Source organism: Stenella coeruleoalba (assembly GCF_951394435.1).
Source record: "Stenella coeruleoalba genome assembly, chromosome: 2".
Classification (NCBI taxonomy): domain Eukaryota; kingdom Metazoa; phylum Chordata; class Mammalia; order Artiodactyla; family Delphinidae; genus Stenella; species Stenella coeruleoalba.
This window is the reverse complement of record NC_137147.1, coordinates 42,185,942-42,213,754: the sequence shown is the minus strand read 5'-3', so window position 1 is coordinate 42,213,754 and position 27,813 is coordinate 42,185,942. Positions and strand designations below refer to the sequence as shown.

The 27,813-nt window shown below is 39.6% G+C and overlaps 2 protein-coding genes across 2 annotated transcripts; one reads left to right on the top strand and one right to left on the bottom strand.

Moving 5' to 3' along the window:
* Positions 1-2,906: 2,906 nt before the first annotated feature.
* TOMM20L (translocase of outer mitochondrial membrane 20 like) lies at positions 2,907-13,766 on the top strand (the record flags this gene model as incomplete). The annotated part of the gene is given in 6 exon segments (XM_079911889.1): positions 2,907-3,424; positions 3,428-3,508; positions 9,422-9,500; positions 12,598-12,605; positions 12,609-12,740; positions 13,713-13,766. Coding segments are annotated over 6 exon segments (477 nt in total). The 5' UTR covers positions 2,907-3,301.
* TIMM9 (translocase of inner mitochondrial membrane 9) lies at positions 13,420-27,579 on the bottom strand. The gene is made up of 5 exons (XM_079911888.1): positions 27,283-27,579; positions 24,889-24,977; positions 15,797-15,861; positions 15,347-15,442; positions 13,420-14,347 (listed from the first exon to the last, which is right to left on the bottom strand). The coding sequence occupies exons 3-5, from the start codon at positions 15,833-15,835 to the stop codon at positions 14,213-14,215; spliced, it is 270 nt and encodes an 89-aa protein (XP_079768014.1). The 5' UTR covers positions 15,836-15,861; positions 24,889-24,977; positions 27,283-27,579; the 3' UTR covers positions 13,420-14,212.
* Positions 27,580-27,813: the final 234 nt, after the last annotated feature.

Here is a 27,813-nt window from a genome sequence, read left to right as displayed (position 1 = left end):
TAAAACCACAGTGAGAATCCACTACCTGCCTATTAAGTTAAAATTTAAAAAGGTTGACCATACCAACCGTTGGCAACAATATGGAGGAACTGGAACTCTCATACACTGGTGTAGCCATTTTGGAAAAATGTTTGGCAGTTTCTTAAAAAATTAAACAGACTCCTACCATACGATCCAGCCATTTCACCTTTAGGTATTCTTAAGAGAACAGGAAAAATGTGTCATATAAAGACTTGTATACAATTGCTTGTAGCAGCTTTGTTTTGTTTTCTTATCCTTTTAATTTTATTTTTGTAAGCGCTAGTCTTTTTTTTTTTTTCTTCTCTTTTTAAATTTTGGCCATACTGCACAGCTTGCAGGATCTCAGTTCCCTGACCAGAGATTAAACCTGGGCCACGGCAGTGAAAGCCCGGAATCCTAACCACTAGACAACCAGGGAACTCCCTCAGCTTTATCTGTAATAGCCCAAAACTGGAAATAATCCAAATGTCCATCAACAGATGAATGGTTAAACAAATTGTAGTATATCCATAAAATCAAAACTATTTACCAATAAAAATGAACTACTGATAAAACAACATGGATAATCATTATGCTTATTGAAAGAAGCCAGACAAAAAAACAGTACACATTGTATGATTCCATTTAGAGTCGATTCTGGAGAAACATGGGTTTGAACTGCCTGGGTCCACTTACACATATTTTTCTCAATAGTAAATGCTATAGTACTACACAATCTGAGGTTGGTTGAATCTGAGGATGTGAAACTACGCATACAGAGGGCAGACTGTAAGTTATACAATTTTTGACTGCACAGAGAATTGGCACTCCTAACCCCCCCACTTTGTTCAAGGGTCAACTGTATATAATAATCTAGAAAATGCAAACTATAGTGACAAAGCAGAGGATGGTGGGGGAGGCAGGGAAGGATAAGCAGAAGAACAGATTAAAAAAAGGGGCCAAGGAGACTTTTGGCAATGATGGATATGATTATTATTTTGATTTTGGTGATGGTTCAATGGATGTATACATATGTCAAAATGCATCAAATTGTACATTTTATTTTTTTAATATTTATTTGGCTGCGCTGGGTCTTAGTTGCAGCACGTGGGATCTTCAGTTGCGGCATGTGGGATCTTTAGTTGTGGCTTGTGAACTCTTAGTTGTGGCATGTGGGATCTAGTTACTGGACCAGGGATCGAACCCAGGCCCCCTGCATTGGGAGTGCAGAGTCTTAGCCACTGGACCACCAGGGAAGTCCCAAATTGTGCACTTTAAATATAGGGAATTTACTGTATACCAATTATAACCTCAATAACGCTGTTGAAAAGAAAGAGAGCGGTCATCCATCATAGAACAATATTAATGCGATCTCAATTTTGAAAAAGCTTTACTGGAATTCTTTTTTTTTGACTGCATTGGGTCTTCATTGCTGCGTGCAGGCTTTCTCCCTAGTTGTGGTGAGCAGGGGCTACTCTTCCTTGCCGTGCACAGGCTTCTCATTGTGGTGGCTTTTCTTGTTGCGGAACACAGGCTCTAGGCGTGCACAGGCTTCAGTAGATGCAGCACGAGGGCTCAGTAGTTGTGGCTCATGGCTCTAGAGCGCAGGCTCAGTAGTTGTGGTGCATGGGCTTAGTTGCTCCATGGCATGTGGGAATCTTCCCAGACCAGGGCTTGAACCCGTGTCCCCTGCATTGGCAGGCGGATTCTTAACCACTGTGCCACCAGGGAAGTCCCTACTGGAATTCTCATCACCAAATTAGCAAGAGTGGTATCTATATTTGAGAAGAAAAATCTACCCTTACCTTAGAAACTTGCTTGAAAAATTTTCAATTACTTTATGGCATGGTCTCTGTGGCAATTTCAACTTCAGTGAGCTGTTTATTTCTATTTGCCTTAATAGTTCTCCTACCTTTACATGTCACTGTTTACTTTGTCCCTGAACACCCTGCTAGTCTCCACAGTTTCCCTGGCGCCACCCCTCTCCATGTACCACAAGGATTAACTATGAGCTCAGTGGAAGTGAAGGATGGGAAGTGGGGGACAGGTAGAGTAGTTTTATTAGAAGACAAGAGCAGTCAGCCTAGAAAAAGATCGTATGGAGCTGGACTAAACCCATCACCAGGATTCTGAGCTAAATACCACTCCCAGATCACCAGTAACACTGGAGGCTGATTCTACCCTATCTTCTGTTTGTGTTTATAATCAGGTTTTGACAATAGCCCAAGCTCCCAAATAGAAGATTGAGTTATAGGAAGAAACACACAGTACTCAAGAAAACAATTACATGCATGTAACTTACACCGGCTAACTTTTGAATAGTGAGGCCATGGGCTGCTTCTCAGCCCCAGTGGAAGTCACAGCAGAGATGATCATTTTGCTATACACATGGTAGTAATATCAGGAAATCGTAAGTAGCAATTGAATAACCAATCAAACAAAAAAGAAGGTCCTTACCTAGCTTATGCCTTCTCTTTGGCTTTGTATAAAGTCAAAACTCTGATATTTGGAATAAAGTCTTACTTCCTTTCTGCTATGTCTGCTGAATAAGGCAAGTATTAGAAAAGCATCTAGGCTAGTAAGTGTCATGGGTCTCTTGGAGTTGCTTTTCCTCTGGGACCTTTGGCTGTCAGGCCCGGCCCAGACCAGCAAATTAACGTTTTTTTCTAGGCTAAATCATTATTGTTGTTACTATTATTATTACTTCAACATGCCTCCTACCGCCTGCTATCGAGCTAAGGTGGTTGGGGACTTTGGACTGCTGGGTTCTTGCAGGTGACAAAGCATACCAGGTTGGGGAATACGGACTAGTGTCCAGGTGCTCGGTGGGCAGTTCTGTGAACTAGGAGATGACCAGAGTTATGACTCAAAGTTGCAGTTGAGGGAACACAGGCCTAAGAAGGATCAGTACCTGTAATCTGGTTAGCTGAGAGCTAACCAGATTCCCAACATACTGTGATTTGCCGGAATGGGCGTCGTAGGCAGAGGTACTGGGGTGCGTTTGGGTAAGGGGTTCGGAATTTGGAGTACGACCGACCTGGGTTCGAACAGAGCTCTCCTACTCGGTGGTTGTGAGACTCCCACAGGCCTCCTCTAGGACCCTGGGTTTCCTACTCTATCCGCCGGCCGAGGTGCGAGGCGTTGATGCTCAGCTCTTCACGCCCGCTGCCCGGCGTACAGGAAGCCCCGAGGCTGGGAGGGGCGCGGCGCCGCGCCGACGCCTCCTGCCGGCCGGCCGGCCGGGCTCCCCGCGCTGGCGGGCCCGCGCCCAACGCTCGACTCGTGGGACGCCCTTGGCCGGATGCTCTACGTCCGCACAGTTCTCTGCCTCCTGGCGGCCCTGGCGGCCTGTGGCGCCGTCGCCTTCCTCGGCTACTGCGTCTACTTCGACCGGAAGCGGCGTGGCGACCCCAAGGCGGGAAAGTGAGTGCGACGGCGGCGGAGGTGCGGCGGGCCGGGCTGGGAGGGCGGCGGACGCGCTGACCGGGCCGGTGGCGGAGGGGCTGACTGGGCCCACGGAGCGAGGCCGGGCCGCGGGCGCCGCCGCCGCCGCCGAAAGGCCCGCGGGACGGAAGGCGGGGTGGGGACGGCCCCCTACAAGCACGTGCCACGTTTTGTTTGCAGAAAGAAGAGCCCAGCAGCAAAAGGCTGAGGGACGGGGCGCCCAGGGGAAGTACTTTAGCGACGCCGAGGTGGCGTTACAGTGAGGAACCTCCCGCCGATGCAGATCGCGGCTCGGCCTCAGGGTCCCAGGCCGCTTCCTGAGCAGCGGTTTCCCAGCACCGCTCTGCCTGCCCTCACCCCGTTTCCGCTCAACTTACGTTTAGTTTTTATTGTCCGCTACGAAAGGAAAGGAACGAAGGAAGAACCATTCGGGGTCGTGAAAAGGCAGCTATACAGTAAACGTGGTAGGAAAAGGCGCTACGTTTAGTTTATAAAAAAGAAAGAGAAGCCTTTGCCCTTGCTGAGCAGCACCAGACACTTAGAAACCCACGCCGGGCCTCGGCCGGGTGACAGTGATGCACCGCCCACTCCTGTCCTACTGGGCCTTTCTTCTTGCTCAAAAGCAGAACATAGCTTCTTTTTCTCCAAAATGGAATTTGATTAGGTATTTTTAAAGATAATCACAATCATCTTAGCGATCGGTCCAACTTAACTAACTCACATCATCTTTCAAACAGAGGGTTCTTAGGTCCTTCTATGAATTTTCATTCATTCAGTCGGTTGAGCACCTCCTACGTGTGAGGCGTTGTTCTAGGTGTGGCAGAGGTTAGCAATGTGGGTGTGGGGGGGGGGAAGACTATCCCCCACGTAACAGGAGCACAGAGGAGGTAGAGGATCACTTCCAGGGCAGGGTTATCATGGAGGTGTTCTACTGATCTACTGCTCCTTTAACCTTAGTGGCTTAAAACATCTTATTTTGCTCCTGAATCTGCAATTTGAGTAGGGCTGGGTGGGAATCACACCTTTCTGCTCCGCTCAGCTTCAGCCAGGTTGACCCCAGGGCTAGGTGCTGGGTCATCTGAAGGCTCGCTCCCTCACACGTTGGGCAGTTAATGCTGCTGGCCACTTAGCTGGGTCTATTGCACAGAACACCTGCACATATCCTCTCCATGTGCCATGGTCTTCCTCGCAGTATGGTTGATGGGTCCCACCGGGCAAGCAAGTGTGTGGTATATTTGTGTGTGTTGTGTGTGTGTGTTGATACACACAGTTGACCCTTGAACAACACAGTGGTTGGGGCAACGACCCTTCCCTCAAAAATCTGAAAATAACTTTACAGTTGGCCCTGCGTATCGGTGGTTCCAAATCTGAGAATTCAACCAACAGCAATTCAACTGTAGTGCCTATTTATTGAAAAAAATCCGTGTATATGTGGATCTGGACAGTTAAAACCCATATTGTTCAAGGGTCAACTGTATATATGTATTTATACATATATTTGTGAGAGAGAACATGTGGGCGCGTGCCAGGTGGTGCCACTTCTACCGCATTGAGGCCCACTCAGTTTCAAGGGGAGAGGCAATAGCCTCTAGCTCTGGGAATATTGCTGTGGCTGTTTTGGAACATGCAGGTGTTCACAGAAGACTTTGGAAAAGAGGTGGCATCAAATGAGTGTGGAAGGATGTGTTAAATTTGGGTCCTGGTTTCAGGGGAGACAGCATTCAGGATGAAGGGAACTGAATGTACATAAAGGTGCAAAATGGGGGATCTGCCAGGCCTATTCAGTAAATCAGTTTGACAGAGGAGTCCCAGTGGGGGATAGTGGGAGGTGAGGTTGGAGAGCTAAGTAGGGGCCGCATCGGAGAAGGCTTTGAAGGCCAGGTTAAGGAATTCACATTCAATGGGGGAATTACTGAAGATTTCTGAGCAGGAATTTTTTTAAAAAGGAGGAAAGCAAAAAACTTTTTAGGTTACATCAGGCAGGAGTATGCTAGATAGAGTGGAGGAAAAGAAAGTTATTGCAGTAGTACAGGTGAGAGGTAATCAAAATCCTGAACTGCGGTGGTGTCAGTGGCAACTGGTGATGAGAGATGTGAGATAAATTTCCCAGAAAGAATAGATAATTCTTGCTGTCTGATGAAAGGGCCATGGAGAACAGAAGTCAGAGATTTCTGAGGTTTCAAGATGGAGTCTCTTAGAGAAAAAGGTGCAATTGACAGTTAAGAAAGCAGGACAGGGAGTATCCATGGCTGGTCATGAGAGAGATGCTTTCCCTGGGGCAGAGCCTGGGTCAGCGCCATGTCCCTCTCCTTCATTGCCCTTATCCATGGTTGAAGTTACACCATTTGTTTGTGTGATTATTTGATTAATGCTTTCTGTTTATTAGAATCAGCTCCATAAGGGCAGACCTTGTCTGTGTTTTTACTCTCCATTGTCTCTCCAGTGCCTAGAACAGTGTCCAGTACATTGTAGGTGCCCAGCAAATATTTGTTGAATATTGTTTATTGTAGGCAGAGAGAAACAGCTTGTGCAGAGGCACAGACTACGAAATTGCAATATTTAAAGTGTTGTGGCCAGAGAGATAGCTGAGTGGTAGTTTGGTGTCTTATTGTGGAGGGCTTTGAATGCCAAACCGGAAAGTTTTGATATTTTTCTGTCATGGCAGATAACCAGTCATGGTGATTTTATTTCAGAGAATGGATGCAATTTTTTTTTTTTTGGAGTATGGGGTGGAGGAGGGAAGTCAAAGGCAGAAACATCAGTGGCAGTCTAGGTGGGAAATGATGAAAATCTGGATTATTTCAAATGAAGAAGAGGCAGAAGCAGGATTTTTCAAATGTTCTTTTATATAATCCTCATAACCACTCTGTTCTTCTAGGTTTTTGTTTTTTTTGTTTTTGTTTTTTTTTTTGCGTTACGCGGGCCTCTCACTGTTGTGGCCTCTCCCGTTGCGGAGCACAGGCTCTGGAGGCGCAGGCCCAGCGGCCATGGCTCACGGGCCCAGCAGCTCCGCGGCATGTGGGATCTTTCCGGACCGGGGCACGAACCTGTGTCCCCTGCATTGGCAGGCAGACTCTCAACCACTGCGCCACCAGGGAAGCCCTGTTCTTCTGGTTTTATAGATGAATAAACTAAGGCACAGAGAGATGTCTCTTCCTACTTCCAGGATCTCTCTTCCTTCTCACCCCAGGCCCTTTTTGTTTCCCAAAGTATGGTCTGTGGTCAGTCTGCATTAGATTTACCTGGGGCATTTGTCAAAATGTAGATTATTTGACCCAAGCACCAGCCATTCTGATTTAGGAGGTCAGGGGTAGCCCAGTGGTTATGGGGGCAGTGATGCTCAGACTTCAGAATTTATAAGAATCTTCTGAGGAGCTCATTAAAAATGCACATTCCTGGACTCTACTTAGACTGATTTGCTAGGTCTGGGTGGAGCCCAAGAAAACTGCAGTTTTAATAGCTCGTTCAGCCCATCCTTTGTGAAACAGTGCTCTCAGACTCTGCATAATCCCTTATCTCCCTGGAAGCTCCTTCCCTTCTCCATAAGTGACCTCAGATGTACTGCTCTAGACCTGGGGGCCCAAATTTTGCCTGCCTGCCAGACTCTGTAGCCTAGATGATCTGTTGGCACCTCAGCTTTGTGTGTTCAGAAGTATATTCATCATCTCATCCCTTGCCACTGTTCCTCCTCCTCTGTTTCCTTGTGATGCTTGATAGCCCTAGGCTCCCTGCTGTGACCCAACTCATCTTGCTTAAAATATCAACCTCATCTTCCACAATCAATCCCCTTGTTTTTCTGTTCTCTATCTCATACCCTATTCCCTTTCTATTTCCATTGCTCCTGTACTACCTCAGACTTTTATCACCTTTTACCCAGGATACTGTAATAATTTCTTAACTGTCTCACTGCCTCTTTTCTTATGCTCTCAGAGTAAATTCCTTCTAAACCGCAGCTGTGTATATGTAACACTTTGCAGTAGCTCCCTACTCTGCAGATGAAAGACGAACCCTCTCAGCTTGGCACCAAGGACTTGGCACCATGGGTGCCTTCTGTATTGACAGCCTTATTTTCCTAAGGATTAGAAATAATACATGGAAAGTTTTCAGTCCCTAGCTGGCCTTCAGTAATTGGTAATTATTTTTGTTGTTGCTCCATTCACCCTATCATAATCCAGCTACATAAGCTCACTTGATATTTTTCCCTGCAGTTTGGCGTCACTTGTACTTTCTTCATCAGACTTTCACTGAGCTTCTCCACATCTCAAATGCTATCTTTTCTGAGAAACTTACCCTGATCTTCCAACCAGATGGAATGTACTATGAGCCCCAGAGACATTGGACTTTGTTGTTAATGTGTTATTGATATCAAGCATACTTGTCTTTTCTCTTGGTTAGACTCTGGACTCCATGGGGATGGGCACAGGAGTCTTGATCTCCTTCCCCTTCCAGCTCTCCTTAGAGGGTCCTGCTCTTGGCTCACTAAGTATCTGATGAATGAAACCTGTGGTTGTTACTGATCATCAGCATGTTTGCTGATAAAAGCTTAGAATATGATCTCATCTGCAGGTTTATACCATTTAAAAAGGAGAATTCTTGGGGAAAATAAACAGAAAAACTCTCTGAATATAAAAGACTGAAGCTGAAGTGACTGGCAGTGGAGTTGATACTTTGGGCTAGGGATTGCCCACTTTAGCTTTAAAGACCAGCCCTTGGCATGGTACCAGTGATGATGCCATCCTGTGAACCTCGTCACCTTCATGAACCAGCCTGCAGCAAACCACAGCATCCTTCTGAATATCACCAGCTGCCCGGCCAGCCCCCGCCATGCCCTTTGCTAAATCAACAAGCATGGTTAATACCCTAGGCAAGAAAATAGGTTTGCAACATACAAAGAAAACTACCTTTGTTACAGTTGATTACAGTGTGATTTCTCCTATGTGTACTTAGCAAGCTGGGTAAAATATGAAGTTATTACAAACACCTCAACCAAACTTGAATATGCCATTTTTTTCATCTTTTTGTTTTAGGAGGGAGCTTCAACTTTTTTTTTTTTTAATTATAACATGAGCTAAATTTAAGAAATTACCCTAGTCTTCTGACTTTATTTCTCAGAGTTGTTAGATCTAAATGACAATATAACTCATGAAAGTATATTGAAAAGTACAAGAGCTGATATAAAATGGTAATCAGGGTTCCAGGTGTCAAGGGATTAGAGAAGCTGAAGAATAAAACTGGCCAGGCTGCAGCCTGGCAGACGCTGGATATGCTGGTTTAACAAGGTACCATCTAGGAAGGCCATCAAATGTGCATGGTGACAATTCACAGCCATCGCCTGCTGTATATATATATATATATATATATATTTTTTTTTTTTTTTGGCGCCTGAAATTATAACTCCATTTTAAGAAATTGTCTTAAATATAAAGAACAACTGCATTTGTCATGCTTGGATTTAGAGACTAGATTCAAGATGTGCTTTTTTGGGGGTTTTTTGTGGCACGCAGGCCTCTCACTGTTGTGGCCTCTCCCGTTGCAGAGCACAGGCTCCGGACGCGCAGGCTCAGCGGCCATGGCCCACGGGCCCAGCCGCCCCGCGGCATGTGGGATCTTCCCGGACCGGGGCACGAACCCGCGTCCCCTGCATCGGCAGGCAGACTTCCAACCACGGCGCCACCAGAGAAGCCCAAGATGTGCTTTTAAAATAAAAGTTAAGGGACTTCCCTGTGGTCCCTGGTGGGGTAAGACTCTGTGTTCCCAATGCAGGGGGCCCGGGTTCGATCCCTGATCGGGGAACTAGATCCCACATGCATGCTGCAACTAAGAGTTTGCAGGCCACAACTAAGGAGCCCGCCTGCCACAAGTAACACCCAGTGCAACAAAATAAATAAATAAATAAAATAAAAGTTAAATAATTTTGATGAGTAACCATATACCTTACATTCGTTACTTATTGTTAAATATTCTGTGACTCTTTTAGTTGTGGGATCCAGCAAAGAATGAAAAATTACAACTTTTTCTGCAAGAAGTACGAATGGGAGAACTTTGGTTATCCAGAGGTAAGAATGTAAACATTCTTTTGTAAGCAGTTATTTATGATAATTTATATTTGAGAAATATTTATGGATTAGTATTTGTATGTCAGATAACTTAACTAGCTAGACGTGTTAACCAACTTGCTTCAGTTTAAGAGAAACTGTCCCAGCATTTTCACTTTATTACAGTTACAGCTCCACGATGTTACAGTTAGTGTTAGTTTTGGTTGCAGTCTTGGAAGTGGGCAGATGGAGAAGCAAAGCCAAATACAAGAACACCTTATTTACTGTCAGATAAAATTCTAAGTAAATGGGTTTTCCAAATGACTAAATGTTGTATGAATCAAAACTTAAAAAAATTTTAACTGCTTAAGGATACTCCCTGGATATAGGGGCAATTAAAATACAAAGAACCTTTCAGCTTTAACATTTTTTGAGCTGGGATAGTATAAATATGGAGAGGAAAATTATGAGTTATAAATTAAAAGAAAAATAACAATTATTTTATTACATTTTATTTTTACTTACTTTATGTTTAAGAGCTATCATGTAATAGTTTAGATTTAGAGGTGAATGTTACAAATATTGAGATGATGAAAACAAAAATTGCAAACTTGAGTTTTTAAATTTTTCTCTCTCAAAGGTGATTAACATTATTTCTATGAGCCCCTAAATTAATTAGCACTTTTAGGGTTATATACTTCTACTATATTTTACTTATGAAATTCTCATCTTGGTTGCTTATTCTTTAAATCCCCCACCAAACCCCAAACCAATTACATAAGAATCTCTGGGGTGGGACCCAGGCATCAGAATTTTTTTTTCTTTTTTTTAATTGAAGTATAGTTGGTTTACAGTGTTGTGTTACTTTCAGGTGTACAGCAAAGTGATTCAGTTTTACATATATTTACCTATATCTGTTCTTTTTCAGATTCTTTTCCCTTATAGATTATACAAGATATTGATTATAGTTCCCTGTGCTATACACTAGGTCCTTGTTGGTTATCTACTTTGTATTTAGTAGTGTGTATATGTTAATCCCAAACTTCTAATTTATCCATCCCCTTCTCCCCTTTGGTTACCATAAGTTTGTCTTCTCTGAGTCTATTTCTGTTCTGTAAATAAGTTCATTTCTGTCATTTTTTTAGATTCCATATATTAGTGATATCATATGATATTTGCCTTTCTCTGACTTAACTTCACTTAGTATGATAATTTCTAGGTCCATCCATGTTGCTGCAAATGGCATTATTTCATTCTTTTTTTTTTTTTTTGCTGTACGCGGGCCTCTCACTGTTGTGGCCTCTCCTGTTGTGGAGCACAGGCTCCGGACGCGCAGGCTCAGCAGCCATGGCTCACGGGCCCAGCCGCTCCGCGGCATGTGGGATCTTCCCGGTCTGGGGCACGAACCCTGCATTGGCAGGCGGACTCTCAACCACTGCGCCATTCTTTTTTATGGCTGATAATATTCCAATGCATGTATGTACCACATCTTTTTTATCCATTCCTCTGTCGACGGACATTTAGGTTGCTTCCATGTCTTGGCTATTGTAAACATTGCTTCAGTGAACATTGGGGTGCATGTATCTTTTAGAATTATAGTTTTCTCCAGATATATAGGTGTCAGTATTCTTTAAACCTCCCTAGGTTATTACAGTACACTGGTTGAGAACCAGTGTTCTAATGCAATAATTTTTCACCCAGTTTTCTGTAATCTCAGTTTTCTCTACTCCCTCCTGCCACCACCCCATTTTTACTACTTTGCTGCCAGGTAGTTCTGTAGCCGTCTCAGTTGTGTTTATGTCTATATAACCAGAGGGACCATAGAGCCAAAAGTTTTAAGAGAAATTTCTGATTAGCTGATTTGATTGGATTTATTGGTTGGTTGACCTAATTAACCAAACTGATTACTGTTTTTAGGTTACATTAGCTCCATCAACTTGAGAGGCACTATTATATATTTTTCTTTCTTTAAAAGGTTTGATACAAAGTGTTTATTTCCTACTTAGTTATATTAAATATGTCAAAATGTCAACTTCTGTTATTACATAACACCTGAAGAGAGGCAGCACACTATAGTCTCAAGGTTCAGAAAATTAGGTTCTGTTACTAATTCTGGCATTAATTAGCTTTGAAACCTTAAATTATTTCACTGATCTTTGCCCGTTTCCTAAAACGAGGTAGTGAGACTAAGTGATTACATGTTTTAACTTAAAGAGAGACTCTATCATTAATTTCCACTATTCACAAATTTTCATTCTTAGTTACTTTACAGCCAATCATCCTAAAACTCATTTTAAAACCACCTTGAAATCAAAGTTCATAAATCTCTTCTCCTCCCCTGGATATGTAATTCATGTTACACTAAATCTTGTTTCAGCTCGTTGATAATACAGTCTATGTTTTAAAAGTCTTATTTAGCTAGAACATCAAGATGTTTCACCTGTAATACTTCATCGATCACATATGTAGAGTTAAAGATAACTCGTATCAGTAATGGCAAACCCCAGCCTTTTAAAAAAACTCAGTACCTCCCTCTTGCATACCCAAATAGCAGAACGTGAACATTTCCAATTCAAGAGTGCACTTTTAAATAGTAATTTGGGTCAGAAAGTTATTTAATTGGCAGCTCAACATTTTCCCCTTTATACTCTTTACTCTTTTTGTGGCTTGTTCAAATAGTCTTTATTTATTTTTTAACATTTATTTGTTTGGTTGCATCGGGTCTTAGTTGCGGCATGTGGGATCTTTTGTTGCGGCATGCGGGATCTTTCGTTGTGGCATGGGGGCTCTTCGTCGCGGCGGGTGGGCTTCTCTCTAGTTCTGGTGCACGGGCTCCAGAGCACGCGGGCTCAGTAGTTGCAGTGCGTGGGCTCCAGAGCACGTGGGTTTAGTTGCCCCACGGCATGTGAGATCTTAGTTCCCTGACCAGGGACTGAACCCGCGTCCCCTGCATTGGAAGGCGGATTCTTAACCATTGGACCACGAGGGAAGTCCCCTAAATAGTCTTTAGTTTGATGTGTTTTTTTAGTTTCAATGCTTGGTGCTTTCTTGGTAATTTGTAGAATGTATACTTTGAAGAACTTTAAAATTCTGCTCTAATCTTATAAATCTGTTTCAGGGGAGCATTGAATGGGGCTTGAACATCTCAGCAATGCCCTTTTGGTGTGTGGGCAACCACAGGAACTTCTGAAAGTTTTCAAACACACACTTCCTCCCAAGGTATTTGAGATGCTATTGTGCAAAATTCCCCTCATTTGCCAGGTAAGCACATACTTAATTATCTTTGTGAAATGAACACTGTAAATAACCATGTTGGGCTTAATTACGTAGAAACAGTGAAGTATTGATATGTGTGTGAATGGCCCAAAGTTTTAAATGAGTAAGATCTCCGAATTTTTGTTTGCTTTTCTTGTCTTCAGATGAAACAAGCTTATTCTTTCATGTTCCTTTGACCATAATGAATTGTATATTTTGTTGAGTATTATACGTTTCAACATTTCAACTTTAAAGTTAACATTGTTAACACTGTTTATCTTTGTACTTTCAAAGACATCACAATTATTGACTGACTGCAATGTCAACAGAGGTCTATAAGTTAAATGGTATTGTTAGTTAAATGACCTAATGGCTTAAAAATTAGATATAATACAGAAAACTGTAAATTATCAAAGCAGAATAATACTTCTACTTTCCAATAATATGACAAAACATAGAAATCACTTTGGTAAATTTAAACATATAGGCTAGTTAGTGTTCTCTTGAGTACAAGTTTATATTGGTAAATGTAAGCAGACTAATACCTATTAATAAATTGGCTCATGAATGGATATCATTTGATACCAAACTGCTGGGTGTACTTATGCATCAACTAGAGTTTCCTGCAGTGTTTGGATTTGTTTTAGGATTCATTTAGCTCTAAGACACTACTTTAACTTTGGTTTACTTTTTATTACATTGATCACATGCAGTAGCTGAGAGTACACTGTATATTGTTGGTCTGACTTGGAATCATTCATGTTGGCTTCTCAGCTTTTGAATAAAACACAAAGCAACATAGTCTCCACTAAAGCACAATAATCAATTCTTAAACATTTTGCAAGCTAGTCTCAGATGGGATGTTTCCTGAAGGTACATGAAAATGTTGCTAGGATAAGAGTGTGTAGTGCCCACCCTGACACAAGAAGGGAGGCAAGAAAAGGATCGTGCATTAAATTGATTTTATGTATTTACCAGCAATTTGAGGCAGACATGAATGAACAGGAATACTTGGAGGATGATCCTGATTGAAAAACATTTCAATGTATCCACAATCCAGTCAGAATGCTATGGTGCTATATAGTATAAACTGCTCAGTGATATTTCCATTTATTTTCCTTTTAGTAATAAAATTTTTTTTCTATCTCATACATGATTGAACACGAATTTACTTTAAAATTAACAGTCATAATTGAAGAAACCATGGTTTATTTCTCTAATCAAGTGACCCAGCTGCTGAATCTTAAGGCCTCAACAAGTGTTGCATCTTATTATTTTCATTGAACAATAAGACCTATTTTGATTATTCTGGTAAACAGCAATTTTGTTTCCCCAGTGGTTTCCGTTTGCCAAACAGTCATGACAGATGGTTTAACATGGTGGCTACTGCTTTCATGGGATTCTGTCAGGTGAATCCTCATTTCCAGTGCAACAGTTGTTGGCAATCTTTCATCAAAAGTCCATGCATTAGGACTTCTCTATCGTGGTTGGCCAAGGAGTCCTGCTTTGGCAGCCAGGGCTTCATTCTGCTGAATATGATATTCCTGAAATCTCATAGATATTCGTTGAGTCATTTTTAAATATTTCTGTAAGCAATGCTCTGAACAGGTGGTCTAGAAATAAAAAGATCCAAGAGTCAACACAAAAATATTAATTAAAAGAAATTGCATCTATTCTAAAAAAATAACCAGTGGGTATTTTTCTTTTCTTTGAATATATCTGAGAATTAAATGGTATTAATGAGTAGCAAGTGATCATAGCTTTCAATTGTTAATACTTTCATCGATTTACAAAAATTAATATATACTGAATGCTTACCAGTTTGGAGGTACTAAAAACAATGGTAAGTCAGTCCCTGCCTTCTGGACTAGATTTTCTGCAGGTGTGTTTCAATATTAACTGAAATCCCACATTCCCATCTCTTATTCTGATTGTTAAAATGTAGGCCCAGTATCAGGTTTGTTCTTTTTAATGAGAAACTCCATTCACAACATTCTTAATTTTCAACTTTTTACTTTTTAATAAGACTATTGTACTTAGCATCTCTCAAACTTCGTCATTTATTTAACAAACACTTATTGATTGCTGGTTATATGTTAAGTTCTTGGCATGAATATTTATCAACATATTCCACTGGAGGAATTTTATGTCTCTTTTAGCCAATATATAAATGTTTTGAAGAGGATATTAAAAGTTAAGACTTCTAATAGGGTTAGGCAATATGAGCCACCAAATTCAAACTCTACTTTTTCCAAAATTAACCTGAGTTTTCAAGGTCAGATAGGAAAGCCATGTCAAGTTTCTCTAGCCTGGCCATCTTGACTGAAAGCTAATTATTAAGAATCTTTGCTTTGGAACAATGTATTCAGCAGGTCCCAGGCACCTTCTCTAAAAAAGTCTGCCGTAGTTCAGTGTGGCTGTGATATTAAATTTGGCATCTTTAAACTCAGTGCCACGAGTCTGGCTGCTTCAAGTTCCTCTGAGCAATGGAACATATAAAAGGTAGCCTAAATTCCTGTAATAACTAGGAACAAGCAAAATGCTTAGGGGGATCCCATTTATATTGTTTATGATGAACTTAGAGAATTTTTAGTGGGCAACACTTTTCATACCTCTTCAGGTTTTACTTCTCTTGTTGTGAAGTCTTTAACACAGTCCAAAAAGCAGGTTTCTGTAAGTTTATTGTAGGTTCCAAGAAATTCCTTAAACTACAAACAAATCAGAAGGTTCTTTAATATTTGGTTTTTAAAACAAAGATGTTTTAAATACTGATGTATTTAGGCAAAATACCCTGTAATACTTGAAATCAAAGGTTCTTTTGCTACCTTAAATGGGTATAATATGATCTACAAAATATAGTCAGATTTTCTAGTTGAATATTTATTATTTCCTGGATTATCTTTCAAATTATCTGAAAAATGAATATGCTTCATATCATTTAACATCCATCTGTGGAAATGAAATATAAATAGTTATTTTGTGAGATCACTGACTGACATGGTTATATCCAGTAGTGCCTTAATTTTTTACAAAATCCTTTTTCCTTAATTATAATACCTTACCTGTTTTATCTGATCAGATTCTGGTATTTGTGCAGCCATATTCTTTTGGTATGTTTATTAGTCACCTGATTTAAAAGTAAAAAGTTTGTCAGTTTGTATACAAATTTCTTTAGGCTAGTTGAAGGTAATCAAAACAAGCACAGATTTTGAAATAGCACTGAAACGAGTCTACCTGAAATTACTGTTCATATTTTATAAATTTCTGATTATGTAATTATATGCCCCCCCACAATCTCCCAGGTCATTAATAAGAACCTTACAGTTTAGAACTCGATTTTCTTAATGCTAGCTATGAGAACCAAAGGCCCTATCTACATCTCCATTTTTTAGACAGTTTGCTCTGTTACCTTGCAAAGCTACGTATTAAAGTCCCATGCGTAGTACGGCTTTATGGGAAAGAGCTCTCTGGTGTCTTCCTATAAGTACTTAAGTTAACTATCCCCCTGGTTCCTAATACAACTTAGATCTGTGCTACTAAAGATCCTTTTACTATCTCTATGTAAATGCAAAGGTTCTATTAATTAACAAACGCCATCCACTTATTAATCAACAACACTCATGAAAGAGAGTTCTAAAAGACTCTAAGAGAAAGTTATAGGAGTTGTGCATTCTACAGTTCAAAAAGGGTAATCACAGAGACTTACCAGAAACTTCTGAACATATGACACTTTTGATCTAACTTGGGGGCAACAGAGAAGTGAAGATAAGGAAGTCAAAGAGTGTTTCTGAATTACTGGGATTTTCACATATCCTAAATGGAGGACCCAGGATCAGTTAATTATGATGTAAGAATGTATCACGTTATTTACTTATTCTATCCTGGCTAGTTCTAAAACAGATGAAATCTCATAAACTGGATGTGTATGTCATTCTTACTAGCTCATCAATTATTATTTAAAGTGGCTGTGAAAAGCACGAAATTTTCATGAAGCTCACATGGAGATTAAGTAGGAAATTCAAGCTTAGGGCAGAGTGTATGCTACTATCGTGAAAGAAAATTCTCATTTTGATTAACAAATACAATCAATGGTAATTCCACTCCAGCATTCCCAACCATGTATAAAACTTTACCCCTTTTGCATTTATTCTTCCCTCCTCTTTTGTCCTTATCCTGTATGTTCACAAGTATTACTGCCATTTTTAAAAAGTTATTTTTTCCACATGCAAGGGAAAGCACCAGTTCTTTTCTATTTGCTATCCTAGTCTCATTCCAAAATTCTGACTGTCTATACTTCAGGGAATCTCTGGTTTAGTAGTAACAGTTATAAACTATCTTTTCTATTAAAATTCTTCGAAATCTGCTACAAACAATGCAGTAGAGGTTTCAGATTAGCCCAACATGCAGGCAACTAGTGTTCCATAAACACCTAAAAAGTTACCAAGAACGCTCTTTATTCCTATTTTACTTCACAGATTTATAAATAATATATATATTTTAACCACATAAACTACCTGAAAAATACCAGGAATTAACTGAAGGTCACAATTTTTCAGGTATTGCTGTGACTATCATCATTGATGCGTCCCAGGTAAGATACTTCCATTATATTTACTCTTTGCTCACTTAAGTCATGAAACACTGATTCCACACCCTCCAACTACGGAACTGCATAGAAATACAAACCTAATTATTCCATTATTTTCTAATATCAACTTCAAACTTATTTACAGTTTGAGATCTCAGCAGTTACTATTTTGCTAGATAGATATGGGTAGATATTCATTCAGTAAACATTTATTTAATGTACCAAGTACTGTGCTGTTTATGAAACCAGCCATGCTTCTGAGGTAAGATGAATCTTTATAGCTGCTATAAAATTTTATCACTAACCAGCCAAGAAACAGAGAATCCTGTAAGTATATCATACAGTGAGGTTTAGGATTTGTGCTTCTGGGAAGGTGGGGTAGATGTGCTTTTCCCTATTCTTCTCACTAAGTACAACTAAAACCCCTGGACATTACACATAAAACAAACATAAGACTGAAAAGTAGAGAGGAGAAAGTATATTAGCTAGGGCCCTTGGGACCCGAGAAACATCACAGTAGTGAATTCTCTCCCTTGTCTGGGGTCTCATATATCACAAACTTGGAGCTGAAAAAGCTGGCAATCTGCAAATGCCAGTTGGAGTAGTCAAAAAGCCCCTCTGTACCCCCAGCCAAAAGTCTGCCTTCTCTAGCCAAAAGGCTAGGAAAGGGGAAGCCTGCCTATAAAACAGAACTCATTTAAACAATAACTGCTGTACTCCAGGCCAACACAGAAAAAACTGGTTCTCATCCCCACCCACATCAGCATAAGCCAGATAGACTTCCACCCTCACTAGGTTGTAACGAGACACTCCAACTCCCACACCAGAATAGTGTCAGAGAAGGGTGATTAGGGAGCAGGGACTTTAATTCTTGCTGGGCATTAATAAGGACCCCTCCCCCAAGTGTCAGTGGAAACTGCATGGGGAGCCTAGACTTCCACCTCTGTTGTCAGTGATGAAGTACCTTTCTCCCTTCCCTCTCGGGTGGTATCAAAGGAGGCCTAGTTGAGATTCAGGACCTACATACTGCCCCATGGTAATCAGGCCACATGCCCTCCTGTGGTGTCAGTGGAGGCCACGTGGGGAGTAGTAATGAGGCACTCCAGTACTCAGCCAGGGAGACACCAATGAAGGCCTAGTAGAGATCCGTAACTCCTACGCTCACCCAGCAGAAATGAGGAACATCACCCCCACCCCCTGGCGTGCGCGCACGCGCGCACACACACACACACACACACACACACACACACCACCCACCCTCTCTAGTGACAGAGTGAGGAACTTGGACTTCCACCCTCACCTGGCAGTAATAAGGTGCCCCCACCCCATGAAGCAGTGTCAAAAGCAGTCAGCTAGAGGAGAAGGTTTAAACAAGATCTAGAGTCTCATAACACAAGATGCAAAATGTCTAGGTTACAAAAAAACAGAAACAAACAAAACTCATTCCAAGAACTAAGATCTTAAGAAAAAAAAGATGTCAAACACTGAGATGAGAGATGTTAGAATTATCTGACAAAGATCTTAAAATAGCTATTATAAAAAATGCTTCAATGAATAATTAAGAATGTCTGAAACAAATTAAAAAAATATAAAACTCAGCAAAGAAATATAAGATATCAAGAACCAAATGGAAATTTTAAGAAGTGAAAAATAGAAAAAAACAAAAGAAGCTCAACAGACAGAATCAACAGCAGATCGGAGGGGATAGAAAAAGGAATCTGTGAAGGAAGGAGGAAGATAGAAAATAGAATTATCCAATATGAATAACAGAAAAATAGAATAAAAAAAATGACAGGGTACCAAGAATCTGTGTGACTGTGACAAAAGAACTGACATTTGTTTTATTAGAGTCCTGGAAGAAGAGAAAGAGGGCAGGGCTGTTAAAGTACTAAAATAATGGCTGAAAACTTCCCAAATGTGGCAAAAGAAGAGAGGCTTACACATTCAAGAACTGAATTGCATTCCAAAAAGCGTAAACACAAAGAAATCCACATCAAGATACATCACAGTCAAACATTTAAAAACTAAAGACAAAAAATTTAGTCTTGCAAGATGTCGCTCGCAAGAGAAAAGCGACATCTTCTATGGGGAAAAACAATTAGGATAATAGCAGATTTCTCATCAGTCAACCCAGAAACCTGTATCTAGCAAAAATATCCTTCAGGAATGAAGGTGAAATTAAGACATTCTCAAATGAAGGAAAACTAAGAATTTGGTGCCAGCAGACCTGCCTGAAAAGGATTAAAGTTCTGAGCAGAAAAAAACTGATAAAAGGAGACTTGGAACATCAAGGAGGAACAACATAGTAATAAAAATAGGAACAGGTACAGTACCCTTTCCTTTTCTTCTCGAGTTTCCTAAATTATATTTGACAGTTGAAGCAAAAATTATAAAACTGTCTAACATGGTTCTAAATGTATATTTTAAATGGGGAGGGTAAAGGGAGGTAAGGTTAGGTAAGGTAAGGTTAGGTAAGGTAAGGTAAGGTTATCACAGTCTAATGACACCATTAGACTGTGATAAGCTTTGTATATGTCATGTAATACCTAGAGCAACTACTAAAAAAGAACATAAGGAGATACACTCAAAAACATTATAGATTAATCAAAATAAATTACAAAAAATATTCAAATAATCCACAGGAAGGCAAGAAAAGAGAAACAAAACCAGAACAAACAGAAAATAAAATAGCACATTTAAGCCTTAATAAACAATTACATTAAATATAAGTAGTCTAAAGAATCAAAAGACAGATTGGGGGCTTCCCTGGTGGTGCAGTGGTTGAGAGTCCGCCTGCCGATGCAGGGGACGTGGGTTCGTGGCCCGGTCCGGGAAGATTCCCACATGCCGCGGAGCGGCTGGGCCCATGAGCCATGGCCGCTGAGCCTGCGCGTCCGGAGCCTGTGCTCCACAACGGGAGAGGCCACAACAGTGACAGGCCCGCGTACCAGAAAAAAAAAAAAAAAAAAAAAGACAGATCGGCAGAGTGCATTAAAGAAATGACCAAGTATATGTTGTCTATAAGAAACTAACTTCAAATACAGTGATACAGACAGAGTGAATACAAAAGGATGGAAAATGATTTATCATGCAAGCATTAATACAAAGAAAATAGTGGATATATTAACATCAGATTAAGTAGACTTCACAGCAAAGGAATTTAACAGAGACACAAAAGGACATTAAGGGTCAATCCACCAAGAAGACATAGTACTCCTAAATGTGTGTGCCCCAAGCAACAGAGCTACAAAATATGTAGAGAGAACTGAAAGGAGAAAAAGACAAGTATAGTTTCAGACTTAAACATCCCTCTCCCAATTGATAGAACAATTGATAGAACAACTCAACAGAAAATCCACGAGGATACAGAAAAACTCAACAACATTAACCAACAGGATACAATCTACATTTATAGAACATTTCACCCCACAGAATACACATTTTTTATTAAGTGCCCATGGAACACATACCAAGATAAACCATATCCGGGGCCACAAAGTAGCCTTAATAAATTTAAAAGAATTGAAATCATACAGAGTCTGTTTTTAGACCACAATGGAATCAAACTAGAAACCAGTAACAGATAACAGGAAAATCTCTTTTAACATCTGGAAAATAAATAACACTTCTAAATAATCCATGAATCAAAGAGGAAGTCTCAAGAAACTTTTTAAAAAAGTCACTGGACTGAATGAAACTGAAAATACAGCATATTAAAATTTGTGTGACACAGCTAGATCAAGTGCCAAGAGGAAAATTTTATAGTACTAAATGCATACATTAAAGAGGAGATGCCTCAAGTCAACTTTTTTTTTTCTTTTTACCTCCAGAACCTAGAAAAAGAGCAAAATAAACCCACAAAGCATGTAGAAGGAAGAAAATAATAACAGAAATCAACCAAAATGAAAACAGAAAAGCAACAGACAAAAATCAGTGAAATAAAGAGCTGGTTCTTTGAAAAGACTATAACAGACAAACCTCTAGCAAGACTAACGAAGAAAAGTCACATATTATCATTATCAGGAATAAAACAAGGTATAGTACCATAGACCCTGCAGATATCAAAAGGATAACAGAACTATGAACAACTCTATATACATAAATCTAACAACTTACTCATGAATTTACTATTATCCTGATATCAAAACCAGATAAAGAAGATACATACAAGAAAACTACAGAAAAATATCTTCATAAAATAGACATAAAAATCCTTAACAAAATAATAGCAAATATAGTTCAGTAATATATATTAAAAAAATACACACCTCTAATAAGTAGGGTTTATTCTAGAGATGCAAGGCTAATTCAATATTTAAAAATCAATAAATGTGATCCACGATATTAATAGATGAAAAAATAAGTCATGATCATATCAATTGATGCAGAAAAAGCATTTGACAAAGTCAGTACCCATTCATGTTAAAAACTGAAAATTAGGAAGACAGGGGAACTTCTTCAACTTGGTAATGTACACCTACAAAAAAATCCTACACCCTGTACTACATAGTTAATGGTGAAAGACTGAACACTTTCCCCTAAGATAGTGAGCAAAGCCAGATGTCTGCCCTTACTACTCTTACTGAATATACTGCTGGAAGTTCTACCCAGTGCAGTAACTCAAGAAAAAGAAATAAGACATATAAATTGTAAAGGAAGAAAATAAAACTGTCCCTCTTTGAAGATGACATGATTGTGAACATAGAAAATCCCAAAGAATCTACAAAGAAACCCTAGAACAAGATAGTTAAGCAAGTCAGCAAGATCACAGTATACAAGATAAACATGGCAAAAATCAGTTGTAAAAACTGTAATTTTCCGTGTTACTGAAATTAAAAATACAATACCATTTATAATCACTCACAAAAAAAAGATTTATGGGTAAATCTAACAAGGCATGTACAGGTAAATATAACAAGGCATGCTGAAAACTACAAAATGCTGATGAAAGAAATCAAAGACTTAAATAAATGGAAAGACACATTGTGTTCGTGGATTGTAAAACTCAGCATAGTAATGACGTAAATTTTCCCAAAATTGATATACAGGCTTAATGCAATTCCTATCAAGGTCCCAGTAACATTTATTATAAATATAGACAAGATTATTTTTAAATTTATATGGAAAGCAAATGGACTTGAACAAATTCAAAAAAAGACTAATAAAGTGGGAGGAATCAGTCTACCTGATTTCAAGACTTATTACATAGCTACAGTAATCAATATTGTGTGATTTTGGTGGAAAAGCCGACACATAGATCCATGAAACAGGATAGAGAACCCAGAAATAATAACACAAATATGCCCAATTGATTTTTGGTAAAGATGCAAAACCAGTTAAGTGAAGATAGCCTTTACAACAAGTGGTGCCGGTACAACTGTACATCCATAGGCAAAAAATTTAACCTCAAAGTAAGTCTTTCACTTTATACAAAAATTATCTCAAAATGGATCTGGGACTTAAATATAGAACATAAAACCCATTAAAACTTTTAGAAAAACAGGAGAAAATCTTCAGGCTTTAGGGCAAAGAATTCTTAGACTTCACATGAAAAGCAAACTACATATGTGATAAAGAACTAATAACTAGACAATATAAAGAAGTCTGCAAACTCTATAGTAAAAACACAAATAATCCAATTAGAAAATGGGCAAAAGACACCTCACCAAAAAGATATAGATGGCGAATAGGCACATGAAAAGATACTCAACATTGTTAGCCGTTAGGGAAACAAATTAAAACCACGATATATAGCATTACACACCTGTCAGAATGGCTGAATTAAAAAAATATAGTGACACCACCAAATGCTGGTGAAAATGAGGAAAAACTGGATCACTCAGATATTCCCTAGTGGTAATGTGAAATCATATAGCCACTGTGGTAAACAGTTTGGCACTATGTTAAAAACCTAAATGTACAACTATCATATCACACAGCAATTGCATCCCTGGGCATTTTTCACAGAAAAATGAAAACTTATGTTCCCACAAAAACCTGTACATGAATGTTTATATACACTTTATTCATAACAGTCAAAAACTGGAAGCAATCCAGATGTTCTTCAACAGGTGAATGATTAAACAAACCGGTACACCCACACCATAGAATACTACTCAGCAATAAAAAGGAATGAGGTACTGATACACACAACAGCCTGGATGAAACTCTAGAGGATTATGCTGAGTGAAAAGCCAATCCCACAAGGTTATATACTATATGATTCCATTTATATAACATTCTTGTAATGACAAAGTTACAGAAATGGGGAACTTAGTAGTGGTTGCCAGGGGTCGAGGAGGGGGTAGGGGAGGAGGAAAGTAGGTGTTACTATAAAAAGGCAACATGAGACTTTTGAAATGGAAATGTCCTGTACTTTGACTGTAATAACATCAGTATCCTGGTTGTGATATTGTACTACAGTTTTGTAAGATGCTACCATTGTGCAAAGCTAGGTAGATGACACAAGGGAGCTCTATTTTTTCTTACAACTGCATGTGAATCTACAATAATCTCAAAAAGTTTGAGGTTGCCCAGCTTTCTAATCCCTGCCAAAGAACAAGGTACAGTGTGCATTGTGGTAAATGTTAGCAAATGTTCAGAACTAGAGTTCTTTTGGCTTCCTACTCAGAAAACAGCCTGAAAAGATCCAAGAACTGGTAAGATAACTTTTGTGGTTAGGTGTTAAAAGAAAACTTTGTGGGAACTTAAAAAAAAAACAACAAAAAACAAGAGCAATAAAACAGGAATTAAAGGAACCTGGTTCACCAGCAGGCCTCTAGCTGAAAGCACAAAAGGTTATCCAAAGACCTGTTCATGTTTGCTAATTATAAGGCCAAAATCAGCTTCTTTTTCCTGTTCCTATCCTAGTATTTCTTCAGGTTAAAATTCACGTATAATATGACTTTTTCAAGCAGAGGTCAGAGAGGCAGAAAGTATGAAATCTTTAAATGTTGTGTAACACTGCTGACTCTACCTCACTTCCCTCTTGGTATACAACTCATAGTGACAAATGATGATTGTTATTGGGAAGTCTTTGAAGAGATATAGATGAGGAGCACCCCCAAATGTTGTTTGTATGAATTTTTTTGATATTGTCTTTTTTTTTTAAACCTAAGTGAAGGCAGTTGTTCCTAGAAAATACTGGAGACGGTTGAGTGAATAGATGATTTTCAAATTTACTTGCTAGTTTGTGTCTTCTGAGTCTTCCAGCATTCTATCTTGCAGTTATTTAATCATTAGTTATGTTGACTGACAAAGTCCAACAGCCATACAAACCACCTGATAGTGAGAAGCGGTAGAAGCAATGTGGCTGCCCTTTTATTAGGTCCTAATTACCAGATATTACAAGCAAATGTTTGTTACTGTAGAGGCAAATATCCAATCAGGGGATACCTTCTGGTTATATCCCTGAAACCTGAAGAGGGAGGGAAGGGATAGAGAGTTCTAGCATCTCTGGCTTGGGCCTTAGGAATGATTACAGCAATGCTAAGTAATTTTTGTGTCAAACAAAATGTATCATAAAACCAGGGAACTTAAGAGAATTGTTAGTCATCAAGCTCAAACCTTTTCTGATGCATGAGTTTCCTTTCTGTTCTGGAAAAGTCGTTGTCCAACCTTTGCTTGAATGTCTCCAGTGAGGCCTGATTTCTCACCTGAAAAATGAGGGGATTACAGTATGACTGCTGAGGCCCCTTCAAGCTCTAAGCCTGTTCGATGAAATCTAAACTTCTGCTGGCTAAGTCATTTTTTGAAAAGCCTTTTCCTTTTCAATAAGTGAAATTAGTTTCCTCAATCTGTTCTGAGGTTACAGTTATTTAGCATATGTGTTATTATGTATTAAAAAATACTTAATATCCTGTTTTGCCATGTAATATGTATGTTCAGGTGAACATACAAGGACAAACAATTCCCAGAAATTTCTGAGTATTAAAAAAAATAAACTAATCAGGATGTGGTGGGAAGATACCCTCTATTTAGTCTTTAGAATCATATGCAGATTTCTACCAGGTCTGGAGCCAAATTTCTAATTCTGTTCAAACTTAGTTTACAATAAGTGATTCTTCTGATGTCCTTGGCCACTATCACTATAACTGATCCTGGTCGCAGCATGGCTGGTACTGGTAATTGGTAATCTTGTGATTCAGGCAAGGATCATGAATGGATGATAAAACTACTGGGTGATAGGTTGGGGAACAGGATATATGCATTGTATCAAAGCATCTCCACAGGTTACTTATCACAAAAAGAAAACTGTCCCTTTACATTGGGAAGATCTGCCAGTCACCACCTTAACCAGTGTGGTACCACCTATGTGCTATTCTTGCCAAAAATGTTTTATGTGATTGATTATGAGGGAATAATTAGGAACAGCCACAATTTGGGACTATGTGTAAGATGACTAGACTGGTCTTTTCTAAAAAAGTCATAAAGAAAAGGAGTAGAAAGGGCTGTTCTAGAATATGACTAAAGAATTAAGATAACTAAACAGTTGTGAACTTTGGAACTCCAAACCATTTTTGAGTTTTAAAAATAAAGACTTTTTGGGATAATTGGAGAAATCTGAATATGTTATCTTAGGTGTGATAGTCATATTGTGGCTATGTAACAGTATGTTCTTAAGGAGATACATGCTGAAGAAATAAGGGTTAAAGGTCATGATGTCTGCAACTTGTAAGTGGTTCAGCAAAAAAAACCTGTATATCTCTCTGTATATGTATATATAGAGATATGAGAGTGGGAAAGAGAAAGGAAATAAGTAAAAGTGTTAACAACAAACAAATGAAAGAACAATCCTGTGAGCCATGTTTTTTGTTCCCGGGCTATCTGTTCTTTATTTGATAGGTCAGATGTCTAAACTGATCTGAACTAACTTGCTAGATTGACATAAAATAGGACTCTACCACATGTCCCTTTACTTTAGATCATTTGCAGCAGCTTTACGAAATTGTGCCTGATTAACTGGCAACCCTAACTTAATCAGAGCAAAACATTCTTTTGAAAGATCACTGCATACTCCTTTTGGGTTTAAAGGATGGCTTCAAGGCCTTAAAGGATGAGCCTATGAGCACTGGACTAGATGGGGGCAAGATTACTTGGGTTTTAATCCCAGCTCTGATTGAAGAGTTGTAAGATCCAAAACAAGTCACATTTTTAATGAGTTTCTACACCTACGAGCACACCTTAGAGGGGAAAGGTCACTTTTTCTTTTACATCTAAGTTTCACCTAGAAAATAAGGGAGATAAATCATCTCAAAAGTCTCTTACAGCTCTGACACTGTCATTATATCTTTTAATTTACATAAATTATAAAACAAATTGTGAACAGATAACTACCTAAAAGCCTGGTAATGAAGGAAATGTAACTGAAATACAGAAACTCATCAAGATTTAAAAGGTTCTCTAAAGCTGAGCCCTTAAGGTCTCTTTTAATTCTAGGATTTCTTCTATCAAAGTAGACAGCTAAGATGTAAAAATAAATAAAAATTTGTTATTTAACCTTTACATCAGATTACATTTTTTGCTTTGATTAATCTTTTAGTAATGCGTAAAGGGAAACGTTTAAGTAATGCATCCTCGAAAATCAGCAAATCAGATAAGGTGTGTTGGCCCTGGTCTTCTGTCTAGAGAGAATTTTTCAGTTAAAGGAGGGTTCAGCTCAAGGTCACAGGGTGGATGCCTTACAGTCTAACTCACTGTCCCAAAACAAGACCCCGACTCCCCAAACTTGGGTTGAAGGTGGCTCAGAGCCTCGTATTCGACCCTCGCCACAGTGATGACACTGTTCCAAGGCAGGTCCCAAACCCGCTCTGGGGACGCGTTGCCCGGCTCCGCAGCCCCCGCATAGCACCAGGTAACCGCGGCGGCCTCCTTCAGAGACCCTGCCACCTTTCCCGAGCGTAGCTTGCAGCCCCCCGCCTGGAAACCCGGGATTCTGTGGACAGAGAAAAGAGACCATACTTAAGGACAGACTCTCGCATCCGACACCAGTAGGAGGCTGCGGGGCTCCGCTGCCAGTCGAGTCTGGGGGCGGAGGATCTGGGTCAGGGCCGGCGCCGCAGCCGCTGGATGAAGGAGAACACGTGGGAATGGCGATGTCAAATAGCTCTTATACCCTACTTCACCGATTCGTTATAACGCCGGAAACTCTAGAGGAAAAAGCCGATATCATAAACAAATTCTAAAATCCCCTGAAAATTGATTTTTTGATTGTCTGCTTAGATAAAGCTATTTCTGACTTTCTCTTCAATATCAACACGAATCTGTAGAAACTTTTTGTAAAACTAATTTACTTAATCTCGCGTCCCTAACGGTCTGCGGGAGCTACCCTGTAAACAGTCCCTAATAAACAAGATTGGTATTGTCATCTACGTTGGGCGCTCTTCAGGTCTTGGATGAAACTCCCGAGTGTTATTCAATGTTTTAAGCCTTGTGGGGCAATGTACTGCCTTTAATAAAACAAAAAATTCACACCCGTTTTAAGCCTTTTAT

Coding starts and splice junctions, on each gene's coding strand:
- TIMM9 (XM_079911888.1), bottom strand. CDS start 15,835: ATGGCTGCACAAATACCAGAATCTGATCAGATAAAACAG. Junction 15,443..15,796: donor AATCTGATCAGATAAAACAG/GTAAGGTATTAT, acceptor ATTTGTTTGTAG/TTTAAGGAATTTCTTGGAAC. Junction 14,348..15,346: donor GAGAAGTAAAACCTGAAGAG/GTATGAAAAGTG, acceptor TTTTATTTCTAG/ACCACCTGTTCAGAGCATTG.